The 13,178-nt window shown below is 57.2% G+C and overlaps 2 protein-coding genes across 2 annotated transcripts; one reads left to right on the top strand and one right to left on the bottom strand.

Moving 5' to 3' along the window:
* Positions 1–9: 9 nt before the first annotated feature.
* B0H64DRAFT_14784 (uncharacterized protein) lies at positions 10–6,421 on the bottom strand. Its single transcript, XM_062798378.1, has 3 exons — positions 1,534–6,421; positions 353–1,483; positions 10–287 (listed from the first exon to the last, which is right to left on the bottom strand). The coding sequence occupies exons 1-3, from the start codon at positions 6,247–6,249 to the stop codon at positions 171–173; spliced, it is 5,964 nt and encodes a 1,987-aa protein (XP_062663915.1). The 5' UTR covers positions 6,250–6,421; the 3' UTR covers positions 10–170.
* Positions 6,422–11,524: 5,103 nt separating this feature from the next.
* B0H64DRAFT_380846 (uncharacterized protein) lies at positions 11,525–12,709 on the top strand. Its single transcript, XM_062802758.1, has 4 exons — positions 11,525–11,787; positions 11,880–12,041; positions 12,120–12,228; positions 12,285–12,709. Exons 2-4 carry the CDS (start codon positions 11,906–11,908, stop codon positions 12,472–12,474), a joined length of 435 nt encoding a protein of 144 aa, XP_062663914.1. The 5' UTR covers positions 11,525–11,787; positions 11,880–11,905; the 3' UTR covers positions 12,475–12,709.
* Positions 12,710–13,178: the final 469 nt, after the last annotated feature.

Genomic DNA, 13,178 nt, shown 5'->3' with positions numbered 1-13,178 from the left:
ATGAGCCAGCCCATACGGCATCTGCAATAAAATGATGTAAAGGAACCAGTACACCGGTCGCACGTAGGATGCCGATCCCACTCAGGAGTCGACATGGCGGGTATCACAGCACCCCGCGGGTTGGTAGCAACAGCAGCGCCCCCCCATAAAAGGGCAGAGGATGAGCACGATTACGAATCGGCCAACTTGGCAAAGTGCTTCGACCAGATCCACCCGACGATATCGCGCGGATCGTCTTGGTTCTTGGCTAGCCAGAGCTCGCCCTTTTCAGCAATGACGTCGAATATCTGTAAAGGTTCGGTCAGTAAACACCCCCTCCGCTTACGATACGTGGATATGGCGATCAACTTACTTCACCCGCTTGATACGTCAGGTAAGGATACCCAGCCTCATGCTTGGTTGTCTCAATGTTGAACTCAAACAGCGACGCGGCCAGCCAAAGCACGTTATACCCGTTGCTGGCAGCTGCTCCCCTGTCCCTGGACGAAGCTCTCGACGACCTGGCGCTTTCCTCCGGCCCGTCCGGCAGCGGTAGTGCAGAGTTGAACAGGCCAGAAAGGCGCCTGGTCTGTTGATCGGTACCGGCGCTGTGAGCTGGGTAGCTCGAGTTGAAGGTCGAGTTCGAATCACGCCGGTTGGTCGACATGGCGGTGGACTCGGAGCTTTGCCTCGGCAGGCTTGTCGAGTCAAAGCTGCGGCCGGTGCTAGGGCGCATGGAAGGGGGGACCGCGCCTACCGCGGGGCGGCTTCCGTTGGTGGTATCGGCGGGCGTGACGGGCGAGCCGGCGCTGCCACGGGGGTAGCCGTTAATGCCGGAGTAGTAGTCGCGGTAGTAGTTGGCAGGGCTGGGAAGGGCACTGCTTGCCGGGGACAAACTAAACTGCCCGCTGTTGCGCTTAACAAAGTCGGGCGTAGGGAGGGCCGGAATGTGATCACTGTTAATAGACAAGCCCCTCCCGCGGGGCGAGAGGATATCGCTCGGCCGTGACTTGGTTTTGGAGAGGATGGAAGAAGCATCGTCGGCGGTCGACTGGGACGCCCTGCCCTTAAGCGTGGGGTTGACAATACTGAGAGCCTTTGCCCGCTCCTCTTGCAACGCAAATTCTCGCTGGAAGCTGGACACAATCTCGGAGAGTTCGGGGACGTGCGTAACGTCGGACAGCGGCGCTTTGACCTTCTCCTTCCATATGGCAAACCAAGCCGCCTGAATGCTGATGAACTTGCCCAGGCAGATATTGCCGATCTTGGCTGTCATGGCAGAGAGTTTGGGGAGCTCCTTCTTGAGCGTGTCGTTAAGCGCCTCGTACTGCTCGACCAGCTCCGCGAGTTGCTTGTCTATCTTCTTGCCGTTGGCCTTTAGCACCATGTATTTTTCGTAGTCCAAACGCCGTTTAGCCCGCTTCTTCATAGCGAGCGAGGGGTTGCCGTAGCACCTGATGACCTGTTCAAACGGCTCAATGACATGCTTCCGGACGTCGGTAAGCTGGCAATGAATTAGCATACAAATCGGTAGAATAGGGTTATCAGTCTCACATGTCTCTCCAAGGCGATCTTCTCGATGTCTCTCATCGACACATTGAACTGCACCCATTTGCTTTCCAAGTGAGCATAGTCTCGGGACGGCTGGAGGCGCATGACGAGCTCCATGGAGGAGAGATACTGGAGAAACTCATGAACGTAGGTCGCAACATTCCTGGAGTAGTACTCTACGTCGCGTAGAACGACCTGGAGCCGCAGATAGTCGTCCCCAAACTGCTGCTGAAACTTCTGGTAGTCCTCGTCTTCGGCCGTTTTGGTGGCAGACACCTGTAACTTGTCGACGCGCTTGCCGAAGGCTCTAGCTATTCCAGCCCGGACGTCAGAGTCTTTGCGCTTCCGGTTGCCGACGATCTGGCCGACCAACTCGAAGTTCTTTTTGGTCTTGTTGATCTCGTCAATGGCGTCAATCACTACCGTCCTCGCACTAACGAGCGATTCGCGGTCCGGATGGTCCTCTGGGGTGTACTTTAGGAGATGGGTAATAATATCGGGATACTTGGTGATGCGCTGCATTGGCTTGATGAGGAGCGAATCCAGGTTCCAGGCGCTTGTCAGCTCCTTCGCCACCTCGTTGCACTCATTGAGCCAGAGCATGACGGTCTTGTCTTCCTGAATCTGCACAAGCCGCTTTGAGGAGTTGTCGCTGGATCTCAGATAAACCTCATGAACTGCCTTCAGCTGCTCAATATTCTTGGAGAACACAGATCCAAGCAGGGTGAGGCGATCCTTTTCGTCGTTCCGCTCGGGCTTGTTCGTAGAGAAAACGGAGTTCAGGGTCGCTGTGTCCGAGTCTTTCGTATCTGGCACCGGGGGAGGAGACCGCCTGCCCTTGGGGGTGTAGATGGTCGATGCTCCCTCCTTAAACTCGACCAACAGGGCGGCGTGAAAAGCGATGATCTCGTCCGTGTTCCTGAAGATCAACTTGACAGTTTTATTGTCGAGGTTGGGGCACGCCTCGGCCGTGCCCTTGTAGATCTCCTCAACGACAGTCATGTCTCGGACGAAGGCGTCTTCCGTGTCGATGAGCTCTCGGATAACCAGTTGCCTCTGGCGGAGCCTCTTCTGCTCTTCTTGCTCCTTTTCTGTCAGCGGCGTCTGCCCATCATAGAGTGTCTCACTCAGTGAGACACGAGATGGCTCTTGGTCAAGGCGGAGTTGAGAAAGGGACTGAGGCGGTGACACGGTCCCGGATAGATCTCTTTCCCCGTCGTGGCTGTATGCGTAGCTCTCTGGCCGGCTCTCCGCAAGATACAAAGTGCTCTCCCGCCTGTACTCGCGCTCGGATGCGGGAGGGCAGGGAGGATCGCGTTCTGGAAGCGGCGCTACGCTCCCGGGTTCCGATTCACTTCGCTGCGTGAAAGATCCCGCAGCACTAAGTTCGGGGAGCTGCTGCTGACTGCCCAACAGATCGGGTATCATAGGGGAGGGCGGGGCGCCGGACTGGTCCAGCGGTGATGCCTCTGGGCTTTGCGTAGATTCACCGAGACTTGATGCACAAGTACTGAGGTCGCCTGTTGAAGGTACGGCTCTGAACGACTCCCCGTCGTCATGTGCGTCTACTTCATGCGACTGGGATGTGGAACTTGGGTGGCCAGTGTCGCGGTCTTCACTCCCGAATGAAAAGTCGGTCCACGCGGAGTGCTGACTTGAACGGTTCCCCGGTGCGAGCAGCCCAGGCACAGCGAGACTGTGTGACTGGTCCGGCAAGGTTTGGTACTCCGCTGAGGGCAGGTGGCCATCAAGAGGCGTGCTAGGATCGGAGGAAGTGAAAGTCGAGTCACGTAGAGCCGCAATGTTGTCGCGCAGGCGTGGTCCGGTATAGAAGTCTTCGATGCGGTCCAGCGTCTCCACCTCAATCTGGGGTCCCCCAAAATGGCCATCGCCGGGATGCGATGTCTCAGAAGCAATAATCTCAGGGGTAATGGTGGCGGGAGGCTCATCTGCTTGAGGCAAGTTGGGCTGGGGTATGGTTGCACGAGGCAGCTCCTTGTGGAACGGCCTGAAATCAGTCTCCGGGCCCAAAATCGTGATGGTGGTTTCGTAGTTGTCGGAGAAGGTGTACGGCCGGGGCACATATTCATCGTCTTCGGCCGGAGGAGCTGCAGTATTGGGCTCGGGGTTGGGTTCGGGTTCAAAGGTCGCGCGAGTTGGTGTGAGCTCGGGAGATGATTGCGGCCTGGGGACCGAAGATGTGTCAAGGGAGATCTTGATGGAAACGTTGTCGTCTTCATCGGCCTCGTCATCAAATGGGGACTGATATGTTGCTCTTTTGTGTAGAGCCGGAACGGCGATTTGCTCGGGGAGCTGCTGCTCGACTGTTTCGGGTTGATGGGGTGTGGTTTGAGCTGGATCCGGCGTGATCACTCCCAGCCCGCTATCAATAGATATCGGGATCTCCTGCCTGGGAGGCTCGGTCTGCACCTCGGTATCGAACTCTGTCACCGCGCTCGTCGTCGAAATGGCGGAAAGGGGAACTTCGTCCTGTTCGTCTAATGGGGACCCGGTACCCGGGAAACTGCCTGGTATTTCTAACCTTAACGAATCGAGAGGGGCGCGGAACTCTTCTGCCGGCGGTTGCGGTGTAAGCATGTCGGCCTCGGACTCTTGTGGCTCTTCATCCTGGGGTTCTTCCTGTTCGGTGGGCGTCTCTGAGGGTCGACCGTTGTCGCCGGCTTTCTTAGGCGGTGTCGTTGCAGCTGCAGCAGCTGCCGTAGCGTTAGCAACAGCCGCCGCTGTAGCCGCCTCTGCCTCAACCTTGGCCCTGGCGACAGCAGCCAACTCTTTCTTTCTCTTCTCTGCAGCGGCCTGCCTAACTTCTTTCGCCTGGGTTTCCCGGATGGACTTGCTGTAGGCGAGCTTGATAGTTTCCCGTCGTTGGGCGAAGTCTATTGCGCCAACGGACACCTTGCGCCTCCGGGGAGTCGACTCGTCTGTCCTGCGTTGCGTTTGCCTGAGAGGGGAAGCGCTCGCCTCCACGGTTCGCATTCTCGAGGCTGCAGTCGTGGCGGTAGCAACTGACTGGCGCGGCCGCGAGCTGCGTAGACTCGGGGATAATTTGGGAGTCGGCACAGAGACGTAGGCATTGAGCCGGCTGCTAGGCCGGCTACTAGGTCGGCTACTGGGTCGAGTTGCAATATTTGATGGCGGCGGTTTGCGAGTCGAGCCAGAGGTTCGGCTTGACGTCTTGGGAGCGGTGTTCCCTGTGGGCGTCCTCGCGCGTGATGTTGATGAGACATGTTGTCGGGATGTTCTCCCGCTTGTTGTGGAATACTTGTTGAAGGTGGAGGGAGAGTTGGAGCGCGTTGACGCTGGGCTTCCATGGCTCGAGGCGTCGTTCATTCTCCGAGCTAGTCGCGGAAGACGTGAGGTTGGCGAGGCCGGGGACGTGGGCGAAATCGGGGAGTCGACATCGTGCCTCTCTGCACCACGATCTGGACGGCTCAACGTTAATTTCGATCCGGCAAGGTCACTGCGCGCCCGAGAATGATGGCTCTTTGGTATCTTCGACACGTGGTGATCCGTGTTCTGCTGCTCAACCGGGTCTACGGCGCGGTACCAATCGGTGGGTGACGGGGGTTCGGTGTCCGCGATATCCGGATTCGAGAGAGTTCTCATCTGTGCCCGCCGGGGGTTGATGATGTGGGATTCGGAAGTCCTCCTCGGCCGGGCCGGTTCGATGCCGAACCCTGGTGTGACGGCGTCGCTCTGATCCGGCAGGATCTCGCCAAACAAAAGGCCGTTTTGACGTGGCGGAGCAGGCTGTGCCATGGGCTTGGGTGTTTTTGTCGTCGTTGTGGAACCCGCGGTGCGAGGCCTGGATATCCTGCTTGCAAACGACTGCGAATTGCCGGACGTTTGGTCTTCGGTAGGCTCTTTGGATCGCTGCGAACTCCGGGTCCCGGAGCCTTTAGCTGTGCCGCGCCCTGTGTCCCTCTCTCTGTCTCGTGTCGCCGTCGCCCTCGGTGTACCGTGTGAGGTTGTACTGGGTGACCTCCCATTAACGCTGCTCGACGCCGTGTCTCGGGTTGACGCCCTCGGGACGGATTTCCGACCGCCGGAGGCGGACTGCGAGGACGACTGGTCGAATTTCTTTTTAAGATCCTTGACACTCGGCGGCGTCCCGCCGGCTGTGCCACGCCCACCCTCGGCGGTCGCTGACGGTCTCGTTCCCCCCGCCGCAGAATTTGAATTTGCTGATCGGCTGTTGACGGGTGTGGAGGCGGAACGCTGGTTCGGTCGGACGGCGCTGCGATGGTTTACCGGAACGGCGGGGTGCTTAGGGGTCGTTCCGTTACCGTTCGACCGCAACGACGGCGCTTGCCGCGTGCTGCCGGGTATGGTCGCCTGGGCCATGGGGTCCTTCACTGGCGGGGAGGCATCCCCAGCATTCTCGGTCGGCTGCGCGCTCTGGTAACTGCGGTAAAAGTCGGCGGGGTCTACAGAGTCGTCGGGGGGCTGTGGATCGTGGGCGGTCGCGAGGGCATTGGCAGAAAAAGCGTGTAGATTTGCGGCGGCGTACGAGTCGAAGGGTGCGGGAGGGTTCGGGCCGGGGCCGAGGGCGTCTATGTCGTCGAAAGGGTCGCGGTAATGGTGTTGGCGCTGTGGCGAGAGGGGCGATTGATCCTGGCTATTGTAATCGTAGTGGTCGAGGTGGTCGAGGAACGGGCTGGAGCGCGAAACAGGCTCGTCTTGGAGACTGCCATGGTCCATGGTGTCGTCGTACTCGTCCCTCCTCCCATCACTCTTTGGCAGCTCCTGGCGGGCGGCTGGCTGTTACTGTGCACACGCCTCGGAGCGAACAAGATTTGAGGATTCCAGAGATCATCAACGTTCCATGCGGGCAACTGGGGGGCTTGGTGGGCGGGATGTTGGGGCCTTGTCGAGGTTGATGCGCTGGCAAGCACGAGGATTGGTTGGATTGGGCTGGTCTGGCTGGATTGGCCGTCGGCAGAAGCAACTGGGGACAGCCCTGGGCGAAGAAACAACGTCCATCCATCGCGGGCAGTCACACTCCCGGCACCACTGCTGCAGGCCGCGGATCCACCTAAAGCGCCAAGTGAACCTGGAAGGCAGGCCCCTTCCTCCGTGCCCGCCTGTACTGTGGAGGGAAATCGCAGCCCGGGATGGAAGCAGTTCTCGCGGCCGTTAAACGGGTTATTTACTCTTCAAGATTCATGGAGTCACTCTGCAGGTGGCCCGGTCGAGTTGCGGCACTTGTCAAATCGTGCCGTGAACACAACCGAACCGGACTTGGTAGCGCAAAGACAAAGAAAGTTTACTGTCGCTACCCACACTGAATACGGATATTGTCCTCGGAATGCTTCAGAGCCCTGAACGCAATTTCCTGTGTTATGGAGCCGGGCTCGTCCTATGCGAGGGCGGTTGCAGCAAAAAAAAAGTCGCACACAGCGGGGTTGCAATTGGAAGTGCATTGCATGCCAACCAGGGTCCGGGGATGTTGCTGAGAGTGAAGTTGGATGATCGAGCAGACGGGTTCGAAATAGATCGATTCTGCCCAGGAAACAACTGCCCGATTTGGCTTTGGGCTGATGCCGCCTTCGTCTCGACATGCTTTCTCCCTTTCCTTTTTCTTCAACGCTGATGTCGTCTTGGTCCCCGGTTTCCTTCGGCCCCGTGTCTCTCGGACATTTACCCAGTATTCCCCTCAGGGAGCAGGGTCGCACCTGGCCGGGTTCGGTTCGAATTCAGACGGAAGGTCAGACGAGAAATGCGAGAAGAGAGGGATGAACCCATTCATCGCAGCACATAGGTGGTTCTCGAATTCCCGTGCGAGTGATCCTGCCAGGCAGCTGAAGATGCTAGAGGAGGCCTAACTAGGTAGTGTACCACACTGCCGTCGAGAAGCATAAACAGTCTGGATTAATCTTCCAATACTTCGTAAAAAACCTCCATACGAGAATGGCAGTGGTTTCTTTTTCGAGCCCCTCCTGCCTGCTCCGTCCGTCTCTTACACACTTGCCAGCCGTGCCTGCCTCGAGGTGTGGTCTCTTCGGGTCCCACTTTCCGCATTCCGATCACTCCCAGGGTTGGTTGGAAATTTCCGTTGGCAGCGAATCGCGGGCGTTCGATCTGAAGGCATGAAAGTCGGCTCGGTGGGTGTGGCTGCCCAATGACGCCCACAATCGACAGCGATTCCCCAAGCAGGAAAACCCAGGACATGCTCCTCCCGTATCTGCAGTTCGTTCATCGACCGGCCCCGTTTCGATCTCCGCCAACCAGGGAACGGGAAGGAACACAGCGATTGGAAACCTCCCAAACCTGGGAACATTTGCCCGCAAGTGCAAAAGACATTGGGCAGCGTGGCTTGACCCCCAACAAGGACCAAAAAGGGTTGTCGCAGAACTGGCAAACCGTTTGAGGCTGTCAGCCATCCCGACCCATCCACGCCCCCCGACGCGCCGACGCGCCGTCACACAACCTTCGCAGGGCGTCCAACCCAGTGCGCGCTCACCAGTGCTCGCCAGTGCCGCTCGCCTACCTCGGGCTTGGCTACTTGTTAGAACCGGTGGCCGCCCATCCAATCGCCCCGCCCGGATGCGCCTGTCTTGCTCTATGTTGAATTGAAGGGCGGGATTGACTGATGAGAAAAGCCCGTCTGAATCCCAATTCATCTCGTCCCGCACAACCCCTGCCCAATCACCCAGCAGCACATGTCGGCCGGCCGCTGATAGGTCTTGTCTCCTCGCTATCAAGGTAGCCGTTCGGCCTCTCATATTTGGCGAGGAATGCCCCGACAGGAACTTTGCCCGTTCGGAACCATTGTTGGGGGTCATTCGGAGTCGTTGGGCTGCTTGCAGCAACAACCGGTGGAGCCCATCGACCGGACCCCGCATCGATGGCGGGTCATGACCCGGCTTCGGGTCCGGGTTCCCGAAAGAGGGGCCGAGACCGCGCCGGAGGGCTAGCCCGGGATAGCTCCGCTGAGCGACCGGCAAAACACGTTAAGCGTGGCCGGAATCCACGCGACGCCACGGCCAACCACGCGCTGCTCGCCCAGTATTACTTGGAAATCCAGACGTTGCGCCAATACGCCCTCTCAGAACTGCCCTCCTCCTCGAGAATCCGGCGGAAGAAGATCGCGTCAGTGGGGCTTGGGCACCTTTCCCCGGACAAGAACCCTACGGCAGATGAGCTTGCCCTGGGTGAGCTTCTTGATGAAACCATTGTCACGCGCCGCCAACGCGCCGGGCTAGATGACGAGCATCGCTGGCAGCAATGGATCGGCTTCTCGCAAAAAGGTGACGAGTCGTATGTGACTCTCTCGGATGGCCTCAGGGGTTCCATCTACTCGCAATCCGAGGTAAGAAAATGGCACGCACAGCATACCTACTAGACGACGTAACTCACATGACCTGCGCTTAAAGATCGTTGATTTTGTCGTCTGGCTCTTATTCTCCAGGGAAGGCACCGGTTCCTGGCCAAAACACACTTTGTGTGATGGATTCAGAAAGCAGGCCGGTCAAAGCAACAGACCCAACCCTGCCGCCGCGTCAACCATCCCCGGGTTGTATTCAGTCTATCCCAATCAGAATGTCCAGGCTCTGAAGCAAGCGCCTTGGCCCCAACTCCTTATGCTGCTGGGGAAAGAAGGGGAGCGCATCATGATCGATTTACTAGTTGACTGTGCAATATTCAGGTCCGTAAAGGCGGGTAAAGGGAATCTTTATCAGCTGGGTGGAACCCCCATCTCCGAGCTCGAGCCTTTAACGCAGGCCAAGGACAGCGGGAAAGCTCTCCTTGTGAGTGTTGGCCAGCGAGATGCCGTCCGTCCCTCCGAAATCTCCTTTGCGAGGAATAGGATGCTTTACGCCAGAGCCGCCCTTAACACCCGAGGCCTCGTCCAATTTGGTCTCCGTCATATCCGTATGTTCGCCTCGTGTACCTTTTTGCCTCGTAATATCACACTCACTCACTTAGATGTCCTGAATCGATTCCCTTACAAGGGATCACTTGCCACAAAACCCGACCAACACCATAAGGATGTGGTTCATGTCATGATGTACTTATTTCCCCGGCAATTCGGTCTCCACAATATATTCACATCGGCCGTGGATCGACGGCAGACAGCCCAGAAGCTTCAGGATTATACACTCCGCGAGGAGGAGATAGCAGCCAAATTCCCCCCACCAGAGCTCGGAAAGAAGCCCGTTAAACATATCCCCAGGAGGCTCAGGGGCAACACGGTGGATCTGGTTCAAAGACTGCAGGTACTTCACTCACGCTGCTCTTACGCGGAAATGCTGCGCCATTATTGCCCGGTAAGTCCATTTTTTCTCCTCCACTAAACCGCACGCTCATACATCTAGGTCCCCGGGCAAACCGATAGTCGGAAAACGGTCCAGGCGACCTCCGGTGAGAAGTTGCCGCAATCTTCTAGGCCGCCAACCAAGTCTAAAAGAGCGGCAAAAGGGACGAAGCCGCTGGCTACGCCTGCCGTGAATGTGCAATACGCCTCTCTTACCGAGCTAGCCACCCCACCTGCGAGTGTTTCGGCGTTTTGTCAGGCTATCATATCTCGAGTCATCCCCAATAAATTCTGGGGCCAAGATTCTATCCAGGAGCACAATAAAAAATGCTTCCTGAAAAAGATCGACCACTTTGTACACCTTCGACGCTTCGAGAGCATGTACCTACACGATGTGATGCAGGGCATGAAGGTAGGCGCAGCTAGCTACCGTGCTCCCTTTCTAAATGATATTGACAGCTTTGTAGATTAATGACATAGAATGGCTCGCTCCCCCCGGACTGGGCAACCAGAAAAGCTCCCAGTCGGACACACGAAAGCGAACGGAGATTTTCTACGAGTTCCTGTACTACCTCATTGATTCATTTCTGATACCCCTGATCCGCAGCAACTTCTACGTCACCGAGTCCAACGTTGACCGGTACCGTCTCTTTTTCTTCCGCCACGACGTATGGCGCTATGTGGCCGAGCCAGCCTTGGCTGTGTTGAAAACGACGATGTTCGAGGAGGTGAGGATGGAGGACGCTCGCCAGATCTTGCAATCGCGGCGGCTGGGTTATTCTGAAGTCCGGCTCCTCCCGAAACAGAATAAGATGCGCCCCATCATGAATCTGCGGCGGCGTACACTTCTCCAAGGAAACAAAAAGTTACTGGGGCCCAGTATCAACACAATTTTAGGCCCGGTTAGCTCAGTACTCAAACTCGAAAAGGTAAGGCGATCACTACTCGCAGCACGCAGGACTGGTCCATTAACACAACACTAGACCTTGAACCCGGGCCGTCTGGGTGCGTCGCTCTTCTCCGTGGGAGACGTTTACCAGCGCATCAAGGCCTTCAAGGCCAAGCTCGGCGAAGGGCAACAAAAGTATTACTTCGCCAAAGTAGACGTCCAAGCAGCCTTCGACACAATTCCCCAGGACGCGATAATCGAGCTTCTCAAGCAAATCCCCCAACAGTCCCATTACAAACTCGTAAAACACGCCGAAGTCGGCCTGGTCGAGTCATCCACAACCGGCAGCGGCGCAGACGCGAAGCCAACGCGCAGGTGGCACACCACCGCGGCCAGCAGCACGGACGCGCGGCCCTTCCCGCAGCGCCTCGAGGAGGATGGCCCCTTCCGGCGGAAGAACGACACGGTCTTCGTCAGCAACGCCGCGCAGCTGACCCACCACGCCCGCGACCTGCTGGCCCTCGCCTCGGCCCACGTCCAGCAGAACCTGGTGCGCGTCGGCAAGAAGTACTACCGCCAAAGGGCCGGCATCCCGCAGGGCTCCGTGCTGTCGTCGACGCTGTGCAACTACTTCTACGCCGACCTCGAGCGGACGTGCCTGCCGTTTCTGGTGGGTGCCGGGGATTGCCTGCTGATGCGGCTGATTGATGATTTCTTGCTGATTACGACCGACCGGGAGAAGGCGAGGCGGTTTGTGGAGGTCATGCATGGCGGGCTGCCGGAGTATGGGGTGGTTGTGAACGCGGCGAAGAGTTTGGCGAATTTTGAGTTGGTGGTGGGGGGGGGGTGAGGTGCCGAGGGTTGGGCAGGGGGGCGGGTTTCCGTACTGTGGGCTGTTGATTGATTGTGGGACGCTGGCGGTTGCGAAGGGGAGAGAGGGTGTCAAAGAGAGTGGTATGTGGTTCACTGACTGGCTGTTTTTGCCCTTGGGGGGTGGGAGAGGTTGCTGACGAGGAGGGTGTAGGCATCTTCAACTCCCTGACGGTTGAGTATTCGCGCTGTCCTGGGAGGAACTTCAAGCGCAAGGTTATCAGTAAGTTGAGATCTCCTGTCATTGACGGACTCTCCGAGACCACTATCCTAGCTGGTAACGAGCTGTGTTTCAGTTGCTAACACACGGCCAAGACACCTTCAAGATCCAATCCCACCTCATGTTCTTCGACACATCACACAACTCGCGCCGTGGGGTACTCGCCAACATATACTCAGCCTTTATCGAGACAGCGACCAAGATGTGGGCTTATGCCCGTTGCCTGGCGAGTCGGCCTGGCACGGCGGTATTGATCGGTAGGTGATAACCTTGGCGTGGACCGGAATTCGCCAACGGAGGTGAACGCGGCTGACTTGGGGGGTGTTGCAAAACAGATACAATCAAGACGCTGATCGACGTGGCGTTTGTGCTGCTGACAAGCCGGGTCAGGAGGGAGCGGTACCCGGGGTATGTGTGCAGTGTCAAGAAGGAGGAGGTTGCCTGGTAAGCTCGATCTTTGGAATCCGTCTGTGATTGACCTAGGGACTGACCAGTGGTAGGCTCGCCATGGTGGCCTGCAGACAGGTGCTGGTGAGGAAACAGGCGGGTTATCGGGATGTAATTGCGTGGCTGGAGGGGGAGACCCGGGAGCGCTCTGCTCGGAAGGGGTTGGATGTTGAGGTATTGGTTGGTGTTGCGAAGGATGGTGGGTTGGTGTTTCGTCGGGTTGCCGATGGGGGAGGCCGTTGAGTTCAACGCAGTGTAAAGCTAATGTGTGTTTCGAATCAAGTACTGGAGCACCCTTGAGGAAGAGTGAATCAGTTGATCACTTCACAAGACTTGTGTGAAAAAGACCTAGTCCAAAAACGCCGAAGAGGATACTGTGTAAGTGCCAAAAAGTGCAAAATGAATGCCCGGTGACGGACCGAACCGTCAAGGTGTGCATACAGAAGAGGGAAATCCAATCATAGTATCCAAGTCAAACGGTTCAGCTCCGTAGACGCGGCCCACAGGGCCACGCCGCCACCGGGCATCCGAAAACCATTCTGGATTTGCTGCCTTATCAAGCATAGCCGTGCCTGGGGGTAGGGTTGGTCTTTCATCTCATCCTGTCACGGTGGTGGAGGGAAAGTGCCCGACTGGTCCGGAGGGGGGTACTGAGGCGAGAAGAATGACATGCCATGGGCAAGTCATACAGGCCGACTGTGTATATGTGAGCATGTTGGTGTCATGACATGCAGTTGTTGGGTTGTTGTTGGGTTGTTGTTGGGTTCGAAGACTTAGGTGAAGGTCATTGATGAGTAGCATTGGCACCCATGGACATATGTTTGACAGTGAAACTGCACACCATCAAGGGGAGTGAGTGTGATACGACGGACTTCATCATTCATGGCTCATAACCTTTAACCTCTATCTATGTAGTCAAGACTGGTAGCTAAAAAAGACAAGTAGGT

The sequence above is a fragment of the Chaetomium fimeti genome (genome assembly GCF_033439085.1).
Source record: "Chaetomium fimeti strain CBS 168.71 chromosome Unknown B0H64scaffold_1, whole genome shotgun sequence".
In the NCBI taxonomy this organism is placed as follows: domain Eukaryota; kingdom Fungi; phylum Ascomycota; class Sordariomycetes; order Sordariales; family Chaetomiaceae; genus Chaetomium; species Chaetomium fimeti.
Note: the sequence above shows the minus strand (reverse complement) of the source record. Positions and strands in the feature narration are given on the sequence as shown.

What these genes read in the sequence shown, in the direction of transcription:
- B0H64DRAFT_14784 (XM_062798378.1), bottom strand. Translation starts at nt 6,249, where the DNA reads ATGGACCATGGCAGTCTCCAAGACGAGCCTGTTTCGCGCTCCAGCCCG. An exon ending in AGATCGCCTTGGAGAGACAT is followed by an intron (nt 1,484 to 1,533) that starts GTGAGACTGATA and finishes ATTCATTGCCAG; the next exon opens with CTTACCGACGTCCGGAAGCA. An exon ending in TGACGTATCAAGCGGGTGAA is followed by an intron (nt 288 to 352) that starts GTAAGTTGATCG and finishes GAACCTTTACAG; the next exon opens with ATATTCGACGTCATTGCTGA.
- B0H64DRAFT_380846 (XM_062802758.1), top strand. Translation starts at nt 11,906, where the DNA reads ATGTTCTTCGACACATCACACAACTCGCGCCGTGGGGTACTCGCCAAC. An exon ending in TGGCACGGCGGTATTGATCG is followed by an intron (nt 12,042 to 12,119) that starts GTAGGTGATAAC and finishes GTTGCAAAACAG; the next exon opens with ATACAATCAAGACGCTGATC. An exon ending in AAGAAGGAGGAGGTTGCCTG is followed by an intron (nt 12,229 to 12,284) that starts GTAAGCTCGATC and finishes GACCAGTGGTAG; the next exon opens with GCTCGCCATGGTGGCCTGCA.